The sequence below is a fragment of the Neopelma chrysocephalum genome, unplaced genomic scaffold (genome assembly GCF_003984885.1).
Source record: "Neopelma chrysocephalum unplaced genomic scaffold, ASM398488v2 Primary Assembly neopelma1_24, whole genome shotgun sequence".
Classification (NCBI taxonomy): Eukaryota; Metazoa; Chordata; class Aves; order Passeriformes; family Pipridae; genus Neopelma; species Neopelma chrysocephalum.
The window spans coordinates 19079726-19105045 of record NW_020897693.1 but is presented as its reverse complement, the minus strand read 5'-3'; the positions used below and the strand labels follow the sequence as shown (position 1 = coordinate 19105045).

At 43.7% G+C, this 25320-nt stretch overlaps 1 protein-coding gene across 6 annotated transcripts in view; it reads right to left on the bottom strand.

Moving 5' to 3' along the window:
- The window catches only part of MAPKBP1 (mitogen-activated protein kinase binding protein 1), a 102342-nt gene that overhangs the window by 42284 nt on the left and 34738 nt on the right, over positions 1–25320 (bottom strand). For all 6 annotated transcript variants that reach the window (XM_027706710.1, XM_027706714.1, XM_027706700.1 and 3 more), the window contains 4 exons: positions 7007–7069; positions 6376–6433; positions 3182–3352; positions 153–290 (listed from right to left, as the gene is read on the bottom strand). In XM_027706710.1, the coding sequence (XP_027562511.1) occupies positions 153–290; positions 3182–3352; positions 6376–6433; positions 7007–7069 (430 nt within the window). The remainder of the gene's footprint in view (positions 1–152; positions 291–3181; positions 3353–6375; positions 6434–7006; positions 7070–25320) is intronic.

The following is a 25320-nucleotide window of genomic DNA, read 5'->3' as shown; positions in this document are numbered from 1 at the left end:
CTTTTAGTGCTATCAGCCCATGGGGAGACTGAGACTTGAGAGCCAGAGTGGAGGGCTATTCTTGAATCCTAGCAAAATCAAAGAGATCCCACTTCCCACAGCTCACTGGGGAAAATCTATTCCACTCTAAGATGGAATTGCCTTTCTCTCACCTTGGAGGTCTTGCTATCATCCAGGTACCAGAACTTGATATGTCGATTTCCAGCAGTGACAAAGTAACTGCAGTCCTCTGAGAATGACACAGCTGTCACTTTACTTGAGACTTTGTTGGCTGCCACTACGATGTTTTTCTGGAAATATAATTGTTTATACTGCTTAATTTCTTTGCTCAGAAACAAAGGAAACTAATTTCAATTACAGGCACATATGCAGTATAAGCACTGCAGCAGGGAAAAGACGAGACCCAAACTATTCCCCATTCACCTCCGAATACGACCTCCCCAGCATTAGCTGGAAACATTGATTTGGCAGACAGTACAATTCACTTTACATTCGATTCCACTTCCACGGGATCCAGAACAAATCAGCAGGCACTAGTGCCTGCAGGAACTTGCTGTCTGAGCCATAACAAACATGCTGGTTTCACAATCACCAGGAGCCAAGAGCAAATCCATTTCCCTTCCTAAACAGCAAATGCATATGTAGGCCAGCACAAGGAGGAGCTCTGCCAGCCCCCAGGCAGCAATGAGGGCAAGGCACTCAAGATGGGGAACAGGTATTTTTTCCACAGAGAAAACAGTACTTCCATAAATTATGGTTCTTCCATAAATTCTCTCTTTTCTTTAAAGACACGATGCTTTATCAAAAGACCCAAAATACAAAAAGACTGGAAGGGAAAAAGCAAAATCTGCTATACCTCAAATGTGCACCTCAAAATGTCAAAGAGTTTGGAAAAGGAGTAAGAACACACAGGGACAGAAAACAGGATGCAAAATGGTCAGAGAGCAGAAGCTCCCTTTTCACAATATCATCACTTAGTTTTCCTCCCACTGCCTTTCCCCAGGGTATGGTAGAAGTGAGAATAAAAAAAATTTCCCCTCTGTCTGTGGTGGGTTTGCAACCATGCAGCACATGGCTGACAACAGTGCATCCCTTTTCATCCTTGCTCTGTTTCCTTTACCCTTCCTTTTAGGGACTCAGTTGCTCCCAGTCTTCCCAACACAATGCCCTCAGTATAAAAATCACTTCACTCCAAGGGCCCCACCAGACTGCATGCTGACCGAACTGAAGAAACCAGTAACAGAGAAATCTAGGCTTCTGCACTGTCACCATGGAGGATCCCCAAACCTAGACTGGAGGAAAAGCAAGTGGGACAGCGATTATTATAACTTCTTTCAAGACAGTGCACAAAGAAAGGCTTAGGACCCTTGCAGACCTTAACATCTGGATCACTGCTGTGTTCTTTCTTTAGTGAAGCAAACAAACCCTACAGATAACAGGGGTTCTCTTTTCCACCACAGTCAAAAGACTAAGTCTCACAGCCAGGAAAAACAGGGAAATCAAAGCAGCAGCACAGAGGATAGAAGAAGGGTTGTGGTTAAAAGTGCTGGAAAATGCTTCAGGAGATCTGTATTCACATCTTGGTCTCTCAGTCTTTGTTGACTTTGGTCAGGTAAAGTCTCTCTAGTTGTGGTGTCCAGCCTGCAAAATAAAGGCTAGCTGGAACTCCTGACAGTCACAGTCTGGAGTGTATGCTTAAAGTGTGTGTTCTTCATCACAGAAGAGTGTGACAGTCCTTACCTCACAAGTTCTCATGCACATAATTTTACAGTGAACAGAAAAACCTGCATAAGGGAAAAAAAAGCTACTTGTACAGTCCCACACATGGCACACATTGTGATCCTCTCCAAGTCACTACTTTCATTTGTATAAGTGTAAAGAACCAAAAGGCTGAGCACTCAAATCTCAACACTGACATACGCACTTAGGTTTTAACACTACACACAGTTCAGCTACACAAAAAAATAGGAAGGTCAAATTTCAGCTCATGCAGAAGACAACAGTGAGATTTTAAATTACAGCACAGGAAATGTGATGAAAAGAGTAACATACTAAATGAGCATGGACTTACAAGCTGCAAGAGAAGAGAAGGCTCTGGGGAGACCTTATAGCAGCCTTCCACTACCTAATGGGGGTCTACAGGAAACATGGGGAGGGATCCTTTATCAGGAGTGTAGTGATAGGACAAGGGGTAGTGATTTTAAACTGAAAGAGGGTAGATTTAGATTAGATGTTGTGAAGAAATTCTTTATTGTGAGGGCGGTGAGGCACTGGAATGAAATTCTTTACTGTGAGTGTTGTGAGGCACTGGAACAAGCTGAGAAGTTGTGGATGCCGCATCCCTGGATATATTCAAGGCCAGACTGAATGAGGCTTTGATGGGATTTCCACCTGCTCTAGTGGAAGGTGTCCCTGCCCATGGCAGAGGAGCTGGAATGATATGATCTTCAAGGTTCCTTCCAACACAAACCATTCTATGATTCAATAATCCTGTGAGATTTAACAAATCCACTTATGTGTTTTTTTAAATCATCTCTTTTAGCACTTGAAGAGGTAACAGGACCTGAATAAGTGCCTAGCATTTATTAATACAGAAGACTTCCAAGCCTACTATCAACAAATGCTTGTTTTCTTATCGACAAAAAACAAATGCTTAAATGTTTACTAGAGGACACAGGCTTTCATCGCCTTTCACCCATTATGAACTCCCTATGTTCTTCTTCTCATCCATCAAGGATGGGATCAGAGTGGGATGACAAACTCTACCATAACGAAAACAAAACAAGCCAAGAGCATCCACCACCCTACAAAAGAAATCCCTGGCTGATGAGAGTTTCCTTCCTCAACCTCATAAATTAGTTTTTAATAAGCTTCTAAAAAAGCACAACAGTTTGGCAAGGTTTCAAAGTCCAGGCTTTTCTGGCTGGACAGCAAAATGTCAAATGTCTCCAAGTACAAAGAATATCCCTTCATGCAAGTGACTTAGAACTTCCCTGAGGAACCATAGCTTTCTCTCATGTGTAAATTTGTCTTTGTCTATGAACGTCAAAAACCAAACAATAACTACAGAATTAAAACAAAGCAGAAAGCAAGATGAAATTGAACTAGTTTACAGTCAAACTGGAAACTCTTCTTAATTTAGCAACACCTTGTGGTCCACCCAACCTCCTAGATAACTTACCTTCCATGACCACACATTGACAATCATATCATGCTGGTACCCCACTGAAACAATGTACTTGGAGCTGGGGGAGAAAGCCACACAGGCCACACCGTACTTGTGCTCCTGGAGCTCCGCCACCTGGGTTCGCTCAGCCACATCCCATACCCGAACTGCTGGCATGTGTCCACTCTGGAAGGGACAAGAACAGACAGAGAAAAAGAAATGTAACCCCTGAGGTCAATTCTGACAGATTCGAGCATATGGAGGAGGTTGGAAAAAGATGTCTAGATGGTGCACTTACAAAAGATTTAGAGATTTCTTTGATTCTTTAAAGCCCAGGTTGAGACTGACAACCTAAAGGAGTATGTGCATTTCAACAGTTGTCCAAAAGTGTTAATACAATCTCCCCTGCTTTAATCCTTTTCTTATGCTACTCACAGAACAGCCACAGACTAGAACAATACTTTTGATGCAAATCTCTGATCTTTGTAATGGGAACTCACGGTCTGCTTATGAAAAGGATTATAACAGATTGTTATCCCTAGACTCAGTGAACCAAAAGGCCCTTACATCCTCTGCTCCTAATAAAACGTGGACATCTGAGATATCAAGCCAGGTCATGCCATACAAAAACATGCGACTATTGCAATAACTATCACACACCATTTGCGGGGAGCCTCTGGGAGACTAGCAGCATCATTTCTGTCACAAAGTAACACATGGATGCATTCTGCCTGAAAGAGTAGGGGCCGCGTAATGTCAGAAAAGAAGACATTGATGGAACAGAGCCTCTGTTTTTATGCTTGCTCTCCAGAGAAACAGAAATGCCAATTCAGCACCTTCTGCCAGATAATTCTATTACTTTGTTAAATTGTTTGCTATTAAACCAAACTAAAACAAGGCGCACAAGATAAGCTGAAATGCTGGCCAAAAAAATGCACTTGATGCGCAACTCCTACTCAAACAACTGCTCATGATTTCACACTGAAGTCTGTCAAAACAGTAGCTTGCAAGATAACATAACCATGGCAACATGGCAGAATGGTACCTTTTGGATCAGTTTTAAGTAAGTCATTTGATTGTGTGGGAGAGGCAAGTCTCATCACAAGTAAAAGTCAAAGCTTTAAAAGCTCAAAATTGTGCATATTTTAACTGCCTTGTTCAAAAGCTTTGTCAAGCAACTGCTTGTGACCTGGAAAAATACCATGGTCAGATTTTACTGCAGCTGGTACAGTTCTCCCTCCTGCAAGGCAGAGCTCAGGTCTCCAGGTGGCTGGAAAGATGTTACAACGAGCTGAATCAGCTGCTCTTCAAAGCAATTGCTGTACTTAAACACATACATACATATAAATATTTCCCAGCATCTTAGCATACAGTTCAAGACCGTAATTAACTGAATTTGCATTTCATCTTTTAAGAAATGCTCACCAAAAATGAGCTTTGTGTGACCCCAATGGACAAGGATTCTATGCCTTCACGGGGAGAACCAAAAAATAACAGTTAAAAAAACAGGAAAAAAAATCTGTTTTCTTATGAATTTGAAATATATAAAAGACGTTTAATATAGTTGGTGATCAAGGACTAACCTCCATATTCTCCTCCCTGAAAAGCCAGCCATGCAGAAAACTAAGATGTTATTAGGCAGAATTAGCATGAGGTGGCTAAAAGAGTGTTTGACAAAGCGAACTCAGAGATCATTTCCCTATGGGACAGAGGTTGAACTAAGACACAACTGCAGACACCAGCAGGGGACACTGCTACACTAAGCAATAATTCAAATGTCAGAAACGTGGGAGGATACTGAAAAAAGAAATGCTTTTACAACAAGGCCAGAGGAGACACGTTTTGCAAGAAGGGGTGGGGGGGAAGTCCCCACAAAACGTTCAAGTATAACTGGAATGGCTTTTTTTTAATCTGAATTTGTCATTTACCCCAATGAAGTTTAAAATTGAAAAGTTTGAGTTGTTAGTAAGAAAAGTCCCCACTTCATTTTTTACCACTATTCCTACCCCACATGAAAGGAACTGAGCACCAGAAATAAAAACAAAAAAAAAGGGAAAATAAAAGAAGGCACCAGAACCATTAGAACTGAACACCATGAAGAAAATATGTATATCATACATATTAGAACTTCAATATTAAGAGAGTTTATTACATTCAGATTTCTAGAGAGTAAGGAGGCATTAAAACATATTACAGCTATAAAACCTCATGTTTTCACTAAAAAGTTAATAACAACAACAATCTCTGATCTAATGATGGAAAATTTGTGCTTACTTTTTCTGTGTCATGGTAGCCTCCATCCAAAAAACCCCACGTTGTTTCTACCCTTGGTCTGATCCATGCAGAATTCAAGCCCAGCTTTGGAGCCCCGCAGAGACATGACAGCTGCAATTACGGTGACTGCACTAGGGACCTCTGGAGCAAAGAGTCTCTGTCTTGACAGCTCCAACACAGGACTGTGACATACTTCTCTTCCCTGTGGCTGAGGTTCAGAAGGGAACCTGTTTCACACATGCTCACTCCCCATGTGTTACACAGAGACTAGTGGTAAATTGCCATTAATCACACAAAAGAGCAATCTGAGCCCAACCATATGGAGGTAAGCATTTCTGTGGATTTTTAACATCCAGCAATTCCAGCCTCATGACACAGCCTGTGTCTTGAACTCCTAATGCAGAACAGACACAGAGTGCACTCATCCTTATTCTCCCCCTTGGGCACATTTGGAAAGAGGAAGCAGTTTTTGCCCCCCAGCCAAACATGCAATGCCAAACCACAGACACCAGTATCTTCTATCACTATTCCTAAAGCTCCACTCCACACACACTTCATTTTTTCCACAAAGCTGTTACTGGCTTCAGTTACTTCCTGAAATCCTAAAGGGACAATGCTAAACTCAGACCAAGATTCAGGACCATCCAAGTACTCTCCATTGATGTTAGAGTAGAGCCATGCTGTGTATCCTTCCACTTATTTTCACTCTACCTTCAGCCCACAGATGCCACCCCAGAAGATCCATCCCCCAAGCTGATGAGAGACTGAAATCTGCCCAATGCCCCCCGTAACCCAGCAGGTCCACTGAACATTGATGGAACATTGAAACTGATTTGTCTGTGTCAAAGCAGTTCACTGGCCTGTTTCTTCTAAGCCCCTCTGCCCTGCTTCAAAGTGCAATGGAAAAGGTGTGCCCTTTCTCCTCTCACACTTACCTCTCCTGTAACCAAATATTTGCCATCTGGAGAGAAAGCAAGTGCTGTAATTGTTTTCCTAAAACAGAGAAAATGACACTGAGAAACATTTCCAACATGTGATTTCATTTCAATACATCATGACTAGGGAGTAGGTTGGGATGAATTGAAAAGAGCCTAAAATCACCCATAATAGCCTGACATAATGATTTTTGCTTTGCCAGGAGGATTCCCTGCTGCCCAAGTCTCAAGCAGCAGCCTACGGCACTGGAAAAGCTCCAAAACTTGAGGTTCATTGTTGTGCCTTTATTCCAGATGCAGGACCATGTCCCAGTGCTGGCTTCAATAATGAGGTCATTGTTTTAGGTGGAGAAAAAAAAAGATATCATGGAGCTCTAGTAAGATGTCCTCCTTGTCATGGCCATTAGCAGTTCCTCATGGGATCACAATGTTTATGAGGAAGTACCTTGTCAGCAACAGCACCTCACACTAGAAGGAGCTGAAGTCAAAACAGCAGGCAGCCTGTCCCCAAGGCAACTCTTATTGAGGGGATTTAGTCTGAAGCAACAGCAGCTCCTGCACTGCACTCAAACCATAAAAGCCTTGAATTCACCTCCCACAGAAATCAAGTCCAGCTTAAAGCTTCACTCACCTGGAACTGTTTAGAATATGGTGTTGCTTATTTTTCCTAGGGTTGAACAGCACAACAACACACCTAGATGGAGGAAACAGAAAAACAGAAAGAGATGTTGTGACCATGTGCATAAAGATAACCAAAGAGCCATCCTTACTGGAAAAGCAGCAGCAAAAGCAGCCCCAAAAAGCTGTTTCATCCCCTAATCTCACAGACTGGGCTCGGGTTAACTAGAAAACATGAAGGAAAAGAACATTCCAGAGGGGAATTAAAAGTCTCTCCTATGCTGAGGAGTACCATGGGCTAGTACCATGATTACCTTTCCAGCACCTGGGAGCCCTGAGTCTCTGATTGTTCAAGCTGAACAGAAAGGTTGACCATGAAAGTTTGTGCAACAGCCCTAATGGATTATGCCCCCCGCCATAAAAGTGACCCTATGTACTGGGCATCAAAACAGCGTGACCAGAACAAAGTAAGGAGGTAAGGAAGAAAGAGGGAATCTTTCAAAAAAGCTCTCAGGGAATGAAGAAGGGGAGGTAGAGAGGTTAAGGTTTTGAGTATAGCACAAGAAGTGACTGGCCAACTGAAAAATGAGACATGTAATGCCAAAAAACTACTGACCCAAGGGCCATATCTGCATAAGCAACTTGCTTAGGGGCCTTGCAGAAATCTCTAAGCAAGATGAATTGCAAAAGCAGTAGTAAACTCCTGGTAAACAATATAATCACCTCCACTGGGAGCAAAAACAGTTGCTGACTAGGAGGGGAGGGAAGAAGAGGCTCCTCTTCCCACTAATATTGCCCTTAGCACATTGTCTCAGTGCCTCAGCCCACCACAACCAGCCCACAGCAGTCATAGGTGCTGAAGCCTTCCCCACTCTCCACAAACACGCTACACACCATTTTAAATCTACATGTAACAGCATTTTGTCTTGTAGCAGAGAGCAGTAGCAACCAGTAACTAAAATCACTGTTAAGTGAATAAAAGGAGGTAAAACAATTGCTCTGATGACCTTGTAACCCATTTCTCACTTCACCTCTAAAATAGAAACTGCTTTTCGCCTGTCCCTCTGGTAGAACGTGCTGCCAGAGTTTGGAGAGTCCCAGCTCCTCCTTTGCTGTGGTGCCAGGGGAGCACTGCAGGATGTCCCTTTTCCACTGCCAGCAGCCTTTGCCATGGTGGGGACTTCACTCGCATCATCATCGCACTGGGGCTTGCCTGCAAGGCATGCCAGGCTACAGACATCAGTCATGGGGAAAAACATGCAGGACAGACAAGTAGAGGACCCAGGCTGAAGCAGCCACACAGAAAGGCAAAAAGCTGAGCCATCACAGAAATCTATTGCAGAATCTCACCTACAGACATCATCAACATTTCAAGACAGGCAGTGCACACTAATGCACAGGACAAAGCACACGCTGGCACCACGCTGCCCATGAAAAGAGCTGCATCCTTCCAGGCCCCCTGCCACAACCCCAGCAGCAGGCAGGGCTGGGAGTGCTGCAGGCATAGCTCAGGATTGACAGGGACCAGCAACGTCTCCAGCTTCTCCTCGCCTAACCCAGGCAGATGACCTTCCCTTGGGTCTGACCAGACTATACTGCCAGAAGCAGCATAAATTTTAAAATGGAAGAGAGCAGAAAGGAGGACTGACACACCAATACCTCGAGCTCAGAGTCCCTGGCTGAAGCTGCCACACTCTTAACATTGCTAGCTCAAAGCAGATATCCAACCGTTCACGAGACATGCCCTCCTCCCCCTTTAGACTACTCTACTCCTCTCTACTTATGCCATTCCCCCTACCCTTCTCCACTCATGCCCTGAAGGCCAAGGCACTAAAGGCACAAAACTTTCCTGATAGTTAAAAGGCAGACAGCCACAACTGGAGATGTCATGTTGTAGAAGAACAGGGAAAGCGTAAATAAGAGGTTTGTTCAGACCGGGATTGATCCTTTCATACTTTTTACCCTGAGGAACCAAACTGGAGTGTTTCAAGTCAAAGCTATGCTATATATTTCTGAGGGATTAGTTTAAAGAAGCAGGTGGTTTGTGATCCATTAACAAGTCAGGAAAGGTTAAGCCTCACAAATCACAAGATATGAAACAGGAAGTTAGCAGATGTGAAAATCTATCTAATCCTGAGCCTCCAGCTAATCAGAAAAGCAAAGCAAAACCCCATTATGTGGAGTTGGATGGGGTTAATGGACCAAAATCCTGCTGAGTTACAACAGGGATGAATTGTGCTTAAAATAAGCTTCAAAAAACCAGAAAGAATAAAGGAAAGACACAATCTTAACAAAGACTTTCCTATGCAGCTCTTAAATTTAAGTTTCTGTTTTACTGTGAGGAACTTTGTAGAAAAACAGGACTTCAGAGAAGTGAACACAGTTTTAAAAAACACAGGAAAGATATAAAATACAAACCATGGTCTTCAAACCAGGCAAGCAAACAAAACACTTCCTAGAATAGCATAGTGAAACACAAAGCTTTGCCATTATTAATTTACAGGACAGAACCTTTGGCCACCTACAATCATGAATTTTAGCTCAACTGCACCCCAGAGCAGGCTGTCTGCCAGCAGGCTTCCTCCCCGCTTCCAGCCATTGGCCAAGTCCAGAGGCCACAGGGAAGATAAGATCCACCCAGCTCACACAAAAAGTCAAATCAACAAACCACTCCAAGAGCCACACAGCTCCTAGTGCCAGAGCAACCATCACAAACATGGATATTTTAATTTTGTCTTAAGACAACCCCATGCTTGATTCACTGAGTTTGACCCATAATTAACAAGCTCTATCTGGAGGGGTGGGAGTGAATAAATCACAGTATCTCCTTACTGGTCAGCAATCATTGATTTAGGCCATGAAATAGTAATTTTAACTTGTAGGCTCAGGGAAACAAGATATGTTGATTTGTCAGCTAATAACTAATGTAGCTTACTAATTGGTTATAACCTTCTTGCCAATAAAGTCATTTCTCTAGGATTAACTAGTCTTCTGAACTTGCTTTCTTAAATTAACTGCTACCCAACAAAAGCTACTACAATGCTGTCCCATGCTGATTTTCCAGAATCCCTCTCCTGTCTGCCATACACAAGGGCAATGAAGACTTCAGTCAACTCCAAGGATTCAGCAAGATGTCAGACCATAAACCATCAGTCTTACAAGTGGGGCACAGATACTGTTCTGCGAGTTGGGAGCATCCAAGTCTGAAAACTGGCTTCCTCTCAAAATGCTTGAAAAGGTTTCTAGTCCATTCCACCCTAGAGAGCACATTTCCTCAACAAGCAGAAACTAACTATTTCTAGTTCTTTAATCTCTTTTAAGTGTTCAGGAAATGGCTTTAAGTTGCATCAGGAAGGTTTAGATTGGATATTAGGAAAAATTTCTTCACAGAAAGGCTTGTCAAGCATTGGAACAGTCTGCTCGGGGAAGTAGTTGAGTCACTATCCCCAGAGGTATTGAAAAGATGTGTAGATGTGGCACACAGGGAGATGGTTTAGTGATGGACTTAACAGTATTAGGTTAATGGTTGGACTCAATGATCTCCAGTTCTTTTACAATGGAAGCAATTTCATGACACAGGGAAGCCTAAATTGCCTGCTCAGACACCCAGCTGAGCTCAGTGTGACCCTAGAGCAGCTCCTCCTCCCCAGACAGTCAAGAAGTCATTCTCCAGCAGAGCCTGCAGCAGTTTCCCAAACAATAAAGTTCAGAACCCATCAATACTCTGTCTTAGCAAAGGAAATTGGTCTAGTAAAATACATGGAATGGAGACATTGAACACTCAGGTTGCTGACCCGCCCACTTCAAGCAGCCTCCAAGTCCAGTAAGGCTACTAAGCCCTCAGGAGACTCAAAGTATCTACTCCTTTCTGTTTATGCTGGTTTTAATCTTACAGCAGTTAAAAAAATAAAAATAATTACCATGGAAAATTAATTGCATACAAGAGCATACACCCATCTATCCATCCTCCACCTTTGTCTGCTCCTTTATTAGACCGCATTCAGTATTTTACAGCCAGAGGGATAGGAAAGAACGCAAGGGAAGAGAGCACTGATCTTTTTGTTCCCAGCTTCCAGTTGTGGATGTAGACCAAGCAAAGTACTTCAAACTTGCACTTCTATCATGATCACATCACCTGTTCCACCCACTCCACCCCTTTCCCAAATTGAAGCTTTCAAAGCAAAATCAAGTTCTCAAGACACCTTTGTCTGGAGATGTTTTTAAATGCTAGTGCCAACATGCAAACTAAGACTAGCTCCAGAAACACCTTACATGGGACATATAGAGCTTGGCACACACCAGCTGTTGAGAAAGTCAAAACTGTTAGCACCCTTATTTCAGCACAAACCCTACTTCCCCTGCAACAGCAGGCAGGGCTTGATGATCACAGCAACTTTTTAATCCACAAGTATATTCTGATTTCCAAGACATTTATAGAAACTATTCACTGCTGCATGAATTACTGCTGTACAAACCATCTATCAACCAGCTGAGATCAAGTGTCCTGTTTGTTTTCATGCTGGTTCCTGCAGAGGCCATTGGCAATGGTACACATATTCAAAGGTATTATTTTTAGTTCTATGATGGCACTCCACAACCTTTAAGTACACCTTCCTGATGCAAGCAATTTTTATAAACAACTTGGCTGTGGAATCTTTCCTAGTATGCATTTTTCTTGTGGGACATTCAGGTAATACAAGGAAAGGACAGAATTAGCTCTCACAGTGATGTCAAAGGTTTTTGCAGACAACCTGAGCACTCTCCATCAGGGAGCCCATTTGCATCAGCCAACAAGAAATGTTCCTTGCAGAGCTTTCCAAACCTCCATGAACTCACAGCCCTATCTTATATGTTCACAACTGTATACCACATACGCAGATAAAAAGTGAGGGTGGGAGGTGGGCAGGAAATTCACAGCAGTTTCCATTGGCTCCAGCAAAAGGAAAACCCCCCAAAAAATATTTTTAAAAAGCAATTTCCCTAGGCTAAATATAGTAGCAGGAATAGAGAAGCATCAGATGTAGGTATCACATTTACACAAAGTATCTGACTCATTAAGTCAGCAGCAGTGGGTCACTCCATGCAGCTCCTGCCCCCTTTACTGCCAACTTTTCTCCTATTAACTTTACTCCTGCGATTACCAAAATCATAGTTTCTGGTCATTTTACTCTTCTCATTGTCCTATTTCCCCACACACCCCTCTATTCTCAGCTGCCTTCCCCCAGCCATCTCCTTCCTCACCCTTCTTCAGCAAGCTGATAAAACCCAAATTTCTGCAGAAGTCTGTTTTCCTCTTTCCTTCCTCTGCAGGCCCCCACTCCAAAGGCATTAGGAAAATTAAAAGGCTATGATAGCATTCCTTTCCAAGCTACCCATCAACCCAGCGTTGCCCTGTCTTGTGGGACACGACTACAGGCAGACTTCATGTGTCAAGCCCTCCTCTCTCAAATGCTTGCAGCCTATGCTATAAAGAGGACACTGTACGGAGGAAAGAAAACTCCATTAAGACATCAAAACAAATGTTGGCTTTCCTTTTTTCCCCCCACAATATACTCCTTTCATGCCACTGCAAGAATAAATGAAAAGAGCAAACAGTCCCATCCCTTCAAAATCAGTCCATTTCTCAATTTCCTTCTCATTCTCTGCTTTCTTCCCCACACCCAAAGCTATTGAAATGAGAGTGCAATAGCTTCCTACACACTAAATGCATGGGAAAAAAAGACTTTGATAAGAACAACATCTTTTTTACACTGCATTGGTTGCCTAGGGAAGCTAGATCAGAGCGAAGCAGTGTCTACAAAAGCTGGTGTTAATTTTCTATGTGGCAACTCTTCCTGCCAGAAAGCTTCTTTAATTCACAGTCAGTACTGGGAGTGGGTTAACAGTGATGAGAGAGGATGTGCACGCTGACTGTAACTGAATAGGTATTTTCATGCAAGCTCTGTTAATTACATGCATGCTGAGAAGAAAGATCTGTCTGATGAGAGGTTAAGAGTTGGGTGTTACTGCCTGAGCAGAAAAGCCTGCAAAGCTCCCTGCGCCAATCTGTAATTTCGAGAACTGGAAAGGTGGAAGCCTCAGAGGTGCAGCTAAATTCACAGTTCAGAAACCACTGCAGGCTAATGAAAAAACACAAATACTGAACAAGAAACCCACCATGAAAAAGAATGTCTGTGATATATTTAGTGTCACTAAACTAATAGTGCATAAATTTCTGATTGCCAACCAGGGACACATTTGTTCTGTTTAAAAGGCTGCGTGGCACCTCAAATCTGCAGGAGTGGGAGCTCAAACAAACCACAGAACACGCTCCACTCCCAAAAGCACAGACGAACCAGGTCAAACTAAAGTCCAGCATCTTGCCTCCAATAGCCCAGGCCTAGGGAAGAATAGAGCATATTTAAGATACTTGTCCAGACTATTCTCTCAGCCTCCAGAAATTTGACATTCAGAGATATCTTAAACCAGAGGGCACCCACACCCAAGAAGAAGAAGAGTAGCACAGGAAATTGAGTCTACAATGCAGCAGAGCTAAACTGACAAGAAGGATTTGTAGGGATAATCCTCAAAGGGGCAAGGGCAGCCTCAGTTCTCATCATCATTTCAGCCTACTGAATTCACCTTATCCATCCCACTAACTGATCCTCAAAGTTGAGTCCCCTGCAAAAACTTCACCAGCACCTGTGTGATCTGATGACATCCAGAAAAGCAGGCAACTTGCTTCTACCTGTCATCTGGCATGGATGCTGCCATCCTCATGATCTTCTGCTGCCAGCATAGTTTGTGCCTGTCTACCTGTACAGGCCCTGCTGCAGATGAGGGGGACAGGACTGAGTGCCCAGAAAGCTCCTCCTCAGCTCCTGCCCTGCACAGGGCCAACAAAAACTTCTGCTGTGCACAGCCAACAGCTTTCACTGGCTGCTCTCAACAGCCCCTCTACACCTGCCAGACTATATCTTTAAAACAACCAGCCAGCTGCATCTCTGACCTCAAGCTACAGATGGCAGAGAACAGATGTACAGATCTGGAAAGGCACCCAGAACACTTTAAAAATACTCAAGAAAACCCCAACACATAAATGGATAAAGGATCCGATAAGGAACAGATATTGTGACTGTAACACCAAACAGCCCAGACCTCTCTACTTGCATACACAGAGGCACCACTGAAGTTTCAGCTTTACCAGGAACACAGAGGAGAAACTCTGCAGAAGTTTCCCTGCCTGCCTCCTCCCAGCGTGAAGGTACTGCCTGTCAACATGGACTGGCTACAGTGATTTCCAGCTGATCTTACTGCAACATATCCTCAACCCCCTAGAACTACTGCATGTGGAAAATTCTTAGCATGAAAACCTCCAAAGCTCGGTTATTTCAAAGTCTCTTTTTAAGGAGGCAGAGCAGAGGAGGAGGAGGAGGATGATTTTTAGAACTGGCAACCCTTCTCACACTGGGCAAACATAAGGCAGCGTGATGACTCAGGACAACGCTTTGCAAGAAACAGATGCAGAGAGAAAAGACAGCCTGGGTCCTGTCTCCCACCGTATAAGTTGTACACTCCAGAGCAGCCACACTGGAGCCAGAGACATGGCAGTAGTGCCCTCGGGAGAGTGATGGCTTTTCACAGAGCTGCACAATAAGGAGGCACCTTTTCTGGGGGGCAAAGAGCTAAGCCAGACAGAGATTGTGAAAGACTTGGGCAAGAAATGCATATGGGGAAAGCAGAGGGGAGAAAAAGGCTCAGAGGAAAACCACGAAATTTAAACCAGCTTGCTAACTGGGAATCATTACAGTTGCAAGGAAGATGAAAATTATTCCAGTTAATTGTTATGGCTCACGGCTGTCTAGTCACCAGTGACTGAGCAGGAACTTCACCTTGAAAACAACTCCATTCCCTTCAACACTTCAAAGCCAGGAGAGGAAAAAGAAAATAACCTCATGAATGAGAAACCAGCGATAAAACCCTGTCCTAGCAGAACCAGGGACAGGCCATCTCTGCTGCATTGCAGAATACTCCACCTCTCCTCAAGGCTCCACCAAAGGTAGGTGGAAAAATGAAGCCAGGCAAAATGGCAGCTGCACTTACACAACATGAATTGTCCATCAGCCTGTACAACTGACAAGCTTCAAAAGACATACAGCACTGATGACAAATGCCTGTGCACACACATATATATGTAGGTATATATACAGACACGTGCATACATACAGCTCATGGCTGACTACACACACAAGCACGTACAGAGTCCACATTTCTCCCTCCCTCTCTCCAAAATCACCCATTTCCCTAGGGGAAGGGAAGCAATGCCAGCAATACACCTACATGAAGCATCAAATCAACTGGGCAAGGAGTAGGAGTTGCAGAGCTGTGTTTTATTTCAGCTCTCTTGGCAAACACCCTTGGAATACTGCAAATGAGCAGCAGCCCTGGGGCCTAGAGCAATGGGCAACTGATGATAGGAAGGCTGGAGGAATAAAAGGATCACTGAGATAGTTCATGACAAGAAAATGTGCTGATCAGACAGACAAGAAAGACTGAGAAGAAGTAGGAAATAAAGTCTTGAGCAGAAGCTGGCTGGTCCCAGGTGTGACCAAGGGAGATAAAATAAACAGCCAGAACATGGCTGAAAACCTGAACAGCTTTGTATCAAGGCAAGGAATGCAAATCTAGGATGAACGCTACAGAATCATAGCATACTGCGTTCATTCTTCAGACATGACCTATCTCCACATGCTGAGGTCTCTTCCCAAAGTTACAGCTGCCACAGACACATCGACAAGGAGAAAATAACAACTATCTGCCCAGAGACACCTGCTTCAGGGATCTCTTGCCTCCCAGTTGTGCTCCACCCCTCCACTTGCTCCCAAGATTCAGTCCCTCTTCTATCAGTATCTTGCTGGCAGACCCAGATTTGCCATTCTCAGCAAGAGGCCTTAAGCTCTGTACTGAGGGTTTCCTGGGTTTGTTTGCTCTGAACTTTTCTTGACCTGCTTATAGCTCTGTTTTACTTGGTTGAGCTGTAACAGCAATTTTTCTGACCAGGTGTCTATAGATAATTTGTTTTACTTCTGTTTATCTTTTGTGCGATACAACCATAGTTTTATATAAACAACATTGACCAGCAGTTACTTTATGTAGACTGAGATATTTACAACTAACATGATGACACAGCAGAGAAAAATGCAGGCATGGTATGAGAGCAGAGGCCTTGAGAAATGGAGATGGGGGATGCAGTGCAGAGGAGTACAGGCACAGGATGATAAGAGATGAGGCAAATGCTTGGCATTGGAGACCCAAAGGCTGTGAACAGCTCACCCACGGTCTGTTAAAGAAATACAGACCTGGAGCTGAACAAAACAGGTTTTAGGCATAACAAAGAAAAATTATCCAATGTGCATGAAAGACACCATACATAGTGAACTCCAGAAGCATTGTGGAGCTGTGCAAGATATGCAAGTGTGTTGGTAAACACATAAAAAATTACCCAGCTGGACCTTGGAGTCACGAAGAATCCAGCAACACCCACATAATACTCTTCCCAGTACTGAAGGGCTACAGAGCTGAAGATTCACCCCCAATGACTGACTTTAAGATCCAAAGGAACACCACAAGGAAGCATAACACCAGGAAAACCAACCAGAAACACACAAATTTATTACAGTTTTAGCTGCATTATCATAATTATTGAGACATTTCTGTATAAAATTATCCTAATGCATTATTATTCCTTCTTTTTCTGTAATAATTAGTGGTAGAGTAAAATGATTCTTGAAGTGGAGTGTTATGAATTCAGTTATACTAACAATAATTTTTTGCCCTCATACACAGCCCGTATATAAGGGTGTTTCTTCTTTTCCCATAAACAACTGTGAGCGTAACAAAGGCCAAGTGGAGAGCCTCAGAGAAAAGAAAATGGACAGATATAGGGGAAGAGAGTGCAAACAAAGACAAGTTGAAGAAAAAAATGGAAAAAAAAATTAAAAAAACAGGCAAAGAGCAGTTCAGAGGGAAAAGAAAGAAAGAGATAGGGAAGCAAAGTTTACAATAAAATTCCTGCAGAATAATCAAATCTGCCATCAAGTGCTGAGCAAATTCAGCTCTCCAGCCCAACAGTACAACAAGAGAAGATGGGAGCTCTCTCTGCAGGTACCCATATAGGAGCAAGCAGCTCTTTGCAGAGATTTGCAGACCCAGTTGGGCTTACACAGTGAAATCTGGCTCTACACTTCAGGTCTGCATCAAGTACTCTACAAGAGCTGTTCCCAACACACCACGAACCCTCAAAAGCTGAATATGTGTCTTCTTTTAAAATCAAGTCCCAAAGGAAAAATATATCCTGCTTGCAAGCAATTGGCCAACACCTCTGTTTCCAGCAGCATGCACAGCCAAAGTATTCCCTCGTTGTGCCTGAGCAACTCAGGAGCAGGGAGAAAGATCTATACATCAAACTAATCATCTGGGGCAGACAAACACGACAATGACAGCTCATGGCCTAGGCCTCAGGGCTTTAGCTGTTTTACCACGAGCAAGATATGTAGCCAATATTAAAGTGGCATCAATCAAATGAGCAAAACAAAAAGTAATGAAATTTAAGTCTCTCTGTCTGCCAGCCCCCTCCCCACCACCATCTCCCTAGGGAGGATGGTCACAAGTGGGGTAAGGCTCTGGGCAGGCTCCTCCAGTGCCCATCGACCCATCATTGATCTCTCCTGCATTCCAGAGCAGGCAGCAAAATCCCCCACTACGACAAAGAAACTGGAGCAGCTTTTCCTACTGAATGCTTCAGTAAGCATAATCCATGTTGTATCTCTGTAAGAGTGTCAGAGACAAAAAAAAAAAAGCAAAACCCCAAACCTACTTCTTCGAAAGCATGGATTTAAAGAATCACTTGCTCAAATGGTCAGTTTTCTACTCCTCTAGGCATGGGCAAAGCTCACAGCTGCCTCAGGCAGCAGGCTGCCAGGGCCACAGAAAGCCACAGAAAGCCAACCCTGCCTACTCAGAACCCTACAAGGTAAGGCTGGCAGATGCTGAAAGAAGGGACAGGGGAAAGCCTGCTTCTCCCCACAACTGCTGCCCATGGCACAATGCATGGGAAGCCTGCTGCAGCTCCCAGACCCAAATATCCAGAGCTCTTGCCAGCTCCCTGTCCAAGCCCTCCTGCTTCTCAGAGAGAGAGCAGCTCAAATATTGCCAGATTGGCAAAGTTTAATTCTGCCTATGTTATCTTTTTAGAAGCCTTGTGACAGCTCTGCCTTTAATGGAAGATGAACATTTACCTCCGCTTTGCCTGTATCTCAGCATAATACACAGCATTTTAAACGCACTGAAAATTTTCTTCAGAGTACCTAATGAGTATCAGTTGTCAGGAGATCTGAAAAGACAGCTTTCCTGGAAGCAGAAGCAACTGTGATATAATCCAGTTTTATCTTTTCTCTTGAGAAATGTTGTGAGGTTAGAGCCCAAGACTAAGAAGCATTAGGTCAGCATTGCAAAAGCATAGCAACTGACTCCAAAGGCAAGAAATTGGCTGGTATCAGCTCAGTCAGTCCCTGACTGGCAGCTGAAAGAACCAGGTTCAGGTGCACAACAGACCAATGCATGTGCATGTTGCAGGGCACAGCTTCCAGCACAGCCCAGAGGGGAGGGCCAAGTCCTACATCTGGTTCCTAAGCAATAGTCAGGGCACTTCTGGGCATGCTTATAATAAACAAACTACACCATTTCTTGGCACTTCTTAGCTATGCTAGCATGATGTCTTTCACCTTTAACTCATTGCCTTCTGACACTGAGTGAAACCCAAGACCGTTTACAGTGCCAGATTTTCCAGGAAGAGGAAAAGGATTGACTCCTTGTTGTTCATACCTGGTGATGGGTTATATCATTTGGACTGTATGTGCTTCTTTTAAGTTAAACTCTATGATTTGTATCAAGGTTGCCAGGAGACACAGTGCCTGTTTTGAGATTCTTAGAAAGGGTGGAGCTCAGCTGAGGCGGCTGGTATCTCATTTTCATCCCAGACTTTGCTATTCAGTCCCCACTCCGTCCCCCCCCACGCTCTTATGCAAGCTCAGAACTTGGCTCACAAGCAAGTCGTGCTGCTGCACCAAGGCACTGGTTGCTAGGAGGTGTAACTACTGCAGAGATACCGAGCAGGTAGAGAAGAGAGCAGGCTGCTACCTGCAGGCACACAGGCATTTGGGAACTCAAGCTCTATGCCATCCCCCTCCTTTTTCAGTGGGCAAACCCCAGTGGGTTGCAGAGCTTCAAGCTGAGAAAAGGCCTACATGTTCCAAAATAGCCAAGGCAGCAAGAGCTTTGCAAACACTCCTCTTCCCTATTTCACTAGCACGCAATAGCTTTCCAAACCTGTCAAAGCTTCCCACTTGCAGGGCTCTACCTGAGTGTTTAGCTCTGCTATTAAAGAAAGCAGAGGTGCTTATTCTCTTGGTTCAATTTCTTTGCACATAAAATGCAAGTGACCCTCACCCCTGGACTGCTTCCCCGCCCCCCTCCCCCCTCCTTTTTTCTTTTAAATAGCAACTTCCCTTTCATTCACATACTAGTTAATGAGATCAAAGCACAAGGTAACAAAACAGCCATCTACATGGGATTATTACTAACTTGCCTGCCAATCTAAAAATCCAGTTGGTACAATTGGCACACCCAAGGATTGAGGACAATCAGGATTTCTCTTAGGGCACGTTAAAGTCAGATACGATCAATATAATCATTAAAACAGCAACTGCTGTAGCTATCGTGACAGGCATGGTAGCACTTCCCTTTGGAGAGAATTGAAATATTTGCCCTGGAACTAAGATGGCAGCAGTAAGAAGCATGTACTATATAGTGCTCCTTAATATGGTTTGTCAAGCAACCCAAACAGCAACAAACTCAGAGGATTTCTCCAAGAAGCCCCACCTTTCCCTGCTCACAGTCTCCGATATCCATCATAGGGAAGCTTCAAGGACAGTTAAGTGTTTTTACTGTGACAGGAATTTTCATTGCAGCCTTGCAAAAGCATTTCCATTTCCCTGCTCTCACTTTCTTCATCACTAACATTTTTGGCAACAGCTAGAATCTTCACTAACATTAACGTTCTTGAGGATTCAGCTAATACTTCTGGCCCCTCAAGAAGCACTGCACAGGCAGTGCCTGGACCTGCCACACCAGTTCTGTGAGACAGTGCAGGACAGAAGCTACCTAACTAGACTTCCCCTACCCACACCATCCAGCTTTATTTACACTCACTCACACCACTGCAGCATCACATATAGAAAGAAAACCCCTCTCCAAGATTTCCATCACTGGAGGGGAGAGCACATTCATGTTGCCTGCATGCACAGTGCAAGCAAGGAGCCTTCTTTGGCACAGAATAAGGGTCCTGCAATTCATTCTTATACTAAAAACCATACCCAACTTCACTGCCTGGTAAGCACAAAAGTTGCTTATAGTTCACACAATCATGTGCCATGCTGTGGTACTGAAGGGTCAGAATTCAAAGGTAATTAATAATCAAAGAAATTGCATGTAAAAGCACTCGAATGTTCAAAAGAAAATACAAAATATACCACTGAAGAGATGCCTACACAATTTCCACCTGATTTCCTTCTACAAAACCATTCTAAGAGCATTTCTTTCCACCACTGCCCCATTCTGCTCTCCTCTCTCTGTCAAGAACCAGGCTTGCTCAGTGCTTGGAACAGGTACAAAGGAGAACACAGAAGGAGTAGAGTTGGCAGCATCTGGTGTTCTTTGCCATAATCATGTCCTTAACTTTCTGTGCGTACACCTACCACAAAGTCAGCTGAGCTCACGTCCCATTCATGGAACCAGCTGTGTACATTCAGCAGCAGCAGCACACTGCAGAGGCTCTAAAAAACCAGGACAACGTGTCTTTGTGGACTCTACCACCTTGCAGGATGGCTAGTGTGTGGTGTTGGGAGAAGAGTGTCCAAACTAGCACAGGTCAGGATTGGTGTACAAGACAGGACCTTACACACCATCTTTTTTTTTTTTTTTTTTTTTTGGTAATACAGTCATCTGTTTAATACCCAGCTCCTATTATCTACAACTCTGTAAGGGAGAAAATAGAAAACAGTTACTTTTATTTTTAGAAAAAGGTGCAAGCTGGGAGAAGCAAAGTGATTTTCTCTACCATCCAGTCCTGTGACAGACTAAAAATAGAAAGAAATAAAGTCTGTTCCCCATGCTCTACAACACATTGCCTCTTCTCCATTGGTGGCTTTTTTCAGAAAAGTCTTCCTGTCCTTCAGACAAGCTGTCAGTATCATTCCAAATGCAGAGCAACATACAGAATACAGAACAACATTCTTCTGGTGAGACCCCACATTGAGTACTGCATCCAGCTCTGGAATCCTCAGTACAGGAAAGACATGGACCTGTTAGAGCAGGTCCAGAGCTTTACCACAAAAATGACCAGAGAACTGGAGTGCCTCTCCTCCTCACTCAGCTGAGAGAGCTGGGGTTGTTCAGCCTGGAGAAGAAAAGATTCCACAGAGACTTTGTGTGGCTTTTCAATATGTAAAGGGGACTCACAAGAAAGATGGAGACAAACTTTTTAATAAGGCTTGTTGAGATAGGAGATGTGGCTAATGGCTTTAAACTAAAAGAGAATAGATTTAAATTAGAAATTCTTTACAATGAGGGTCATGAAGCACTGGAACAGGTTGCTGAGAGGGCTCATAGATGCCCCATCCCTGGAAACACTCAAGGTCAGGTTGGACAGGGCTCTGAGAAAACTGGTCTAGTTGAAGATGTCCCTGTTCACTGCCAGATGTGTGTTATTTGATGACCTCTAAAGGTTCCTTTCCAATCCAAATTCTGTGATTCTATGATCTTCCTGCCCCCAACCCTGCAATTTCGAAGGTGGGAACGAGAAGGTAGATTAGAGTTACCAGCTCACCTCTGAACTAAACCCAGTTTTCTGCTCAACTGAAAGCAGCATTTCCCACATCCTAAGGAAATCCTCAGGCTGCTCTGGTGATGTTCTGGGAGAGGGCACCTGTTCCCACTCATATACTCCCTCTCCCTACAGAATTCCTGTGAAGAAATTTGTGAAACATTTCCCAAAATTTTTCATTTCAGTTGGACCATTTCCCTGAAAAATTCTCCCATCAATCTAAACATCAAAAATCATCTGACAATCTAAACAAGCCAAGGCTTCCTGTTGTGGCTTTTAGCCGTTTGGTTGGGTTTTTTTGGCTGGTATTGTTTTGGGTTTTTTCTTACAAAAAGCAGTAAAATGCTACAAAGGGACTACCAGACTTCAACTTTGATTCACCCTTGATTGTAGAGAGTGAGTACTGCCTGTCACAGTGTGGGTCCTCCCACTGGAAAGGCTGCAAGAGGAGGTACAGATTGCTGTTCCTCCTGGGGCAGGGGGTTCTACAGCAAGACAGAGGTGCAACAGCAGACTCCTACACGGAGCTCAGCTGCAGAGTCCAGTCTTTCCCAGGTGCCTGACAAAAAGGAGGAATCACAGAAGCAGGGATGAGTACAGGCTCACCCCAGATAAAGTGGAGTACACAAAGGAAGTTTTGGGAAAAAGGGCTCATATCACACGGCTTCTGTTGAAACACAGGGAATAAACAGACACATTGGTACCTGGAGGCTTGAAGGAGGATGCCATATCAGACCTATTGCTGCTGCCAGATCCTCAAATAGAAACTGTAGGATAAAGCATCACATTTCATCTCTATTTGTCCCAAGGCTGTAGCAGCTGGCTACAGAACAGCGACCCACCCCCTTGTAACTTGAAGGTTGGATTAGCATATGGCACTCTGGAGAAGTAACCAGAAGCTCTGCGCACAGGAGAACCGCACTCTATGTACAGCTGAACAGCAGCTTCTCTCAAAGGGACCTGGCAACACCAAACATCGTGACTGCCCTGACTAGTCTTTCAATACCGAATGTGACACAAGGTAAAAATCATGCAGGATCTGAAGCCTAGCGTCCCGCAACATTTCCACAGTCCACTACAAGAGCTACTCCACTGCTGACAAAGATGGCATTAACTAACTCCCAGCCAGCAGCTGAGCTGTCAGACTTAGGGGTTCACACTCCCAACACCTTCCCTCCAGCTGTCTGGCAGAACCCCAGTGCTGCAGTCTTCAGTGCAGCACAGACAGGAGCACTTAGGGCAGACTCGACACAGTGTCCCCTCAGATTTAGTAAGAAGCTTTTCTGTCCAGCTATTTTGAGGGTTTGTCCTATTTTTCTCCCTTTCTTCTGGTTTACAACAGGTCTGGAGCTTTGCAGCTACCTCATTATTTAAGATTCTACCAAATGTTGGGCCATCCATTGTTTGTTGAAGGTAAAGTATTTAGACTAATTAGACAAGAGACCAAAAGCAGCCCCATACACACACCTGGGGACTGGTTGATGAAAACTGCCTGGAAGTCAATTTGACAGGCTTGACTCCAATTCTGCTAAGGGCTTAAACCAGGGATGTTTGCCTGCAGCTCTAGGTGATTGCTAGTACTGCTTCATTTGTTTCTTCATCTTATATTCTGCCAAACCAAGTGAGATTAGAGCTGAACTAGATCAATACATGACTGTTCAGCAAACAATTCTTTTTAGGCGCAGTTATTAGAGAAACGTGGATTCAATGTGGAAGAGCCTCCAGTACTCACAAAAAGGGAGACCAAGCAAAAACCAATGTAGAAATTCTTGCCTAGCTGTATGGACATAAACAGCTCACACAAGTAAGACTGCCCCTACTCCATCAGGTACGGCCTCAGTGCAAAGATGGGGATTCAGAACTGGACCCAGCTGCTACCAAGATTGGAAGCAGGCACTTGCTCCAGAACTCCATAACTGTTACTTATGAATGTCATGGGTCAATAGCAAAAGAGCAGGGGAGAGGCCATAGCCCCTTTAAATCCACCTCTGCAAATTAAAATATCAGTTACGATTATTTGGCCTGAGAATAAAGCGCTGTTGCAAAGGGGATCTCCGTTCTTTTGTCCCAAGTGCAAAGACAAGACTTTGCTCACTTGCCAGAAATGAAGACCGCATCAGCCTTCCTCAGACCACCCTCCATATCTAATCTATATTAATAAGGGCAAGGGGTGAATGGAAGTATTTTACACTTCAGGTGTACATGCCTCAGTGCAGATATGTTCCTTTCTGTCCAGTGGGTATTTAAGACAGGGAGATTTGAGAGTCAAACAAAGTATCCCTACTTCTAAGAAATCTGCTGTTGCTGGGAAGAGAAGGGTTTGTCTACTTTTCATCATCTTTTTGGATGCCAAAACCTGGTGTCGTTTTGTTTGGTTTGGTTGTAATGCCCAACTCAAGCCAACCGGCAGTATAGATTTGAATTATGTCTAATGATTTCTGTCAAGAGAATTTTCTTATCTTTGTCTCTGGGTCTACCACAACTGTGCCAGTTAGAAAATTTCCCCAGATGCCATGTAAGCACAGTAGCGTCATAGAAGAAATGCATTAACAACAGTCCAGATTCCTGGGAGATGGGGAGGGGAAAGAGGTCTAATCCTTGAAAGTCCTATTTCAAGGAAGACAAAGCAAACTGCCTCTGCTGTGACCAAAGATGCTGAAATTTGCTTTGAACCATACATGGGAACTTCATTTTAGGGTAGGTTTCTACAGTCTTTACAAAACCACAGGATTCTCTTTTAGAAAAAAGCATAGCAAGAAAGCACAGAAATTCTCTTTCACAGGTTTGGGTAAGTAAACTTGAAGGAGGCAGCACCAGCAGAACTGAATATATCTACTGGCAACCTAGCAGTTCAAGTATTTCAATATCCCTGTACCACTTCAGGCTGCATTTGGGATACAGCCCATTAGGATTTATGCTAAGGAAAAACTAGTGAAGAATCATACCTGCACAGAGCAGTAAAGCTTTGCTCAAGTTGCACATGTACCACGTACAGATAGACTGATTCTATAAGTAGATTCCTTCTGTGAACAAAAGCAACTACCATCATGGCATCCAAGCAACGTGATCAATTAGTTAATAAAAACAGGCTCTGAAATAAGGCAAGAATACTTGTCATCTTACAAATTAGGGTTTTATTGTCCACATCACCACCCATTCTAACCTGACCACAATGGTCGTAAGTCTCAGATCCCAGTTCAGAACAGCATTTTGCCTCATTCACTATCAGTCATCTACTAGATTTGCCTCTCATAATTAGTTCCTGTACATCACTGACCAAAACCTTCCACTTCCAGGAGGAAAGAAGGAGCAAGGCAACATCATGCCTGGTAAAGTTACACAATCCTTATCCTAAATGTTATTCTTCCATTGTGGGTTATATGTAGGTTAAGGTAAAGGGAAATTGC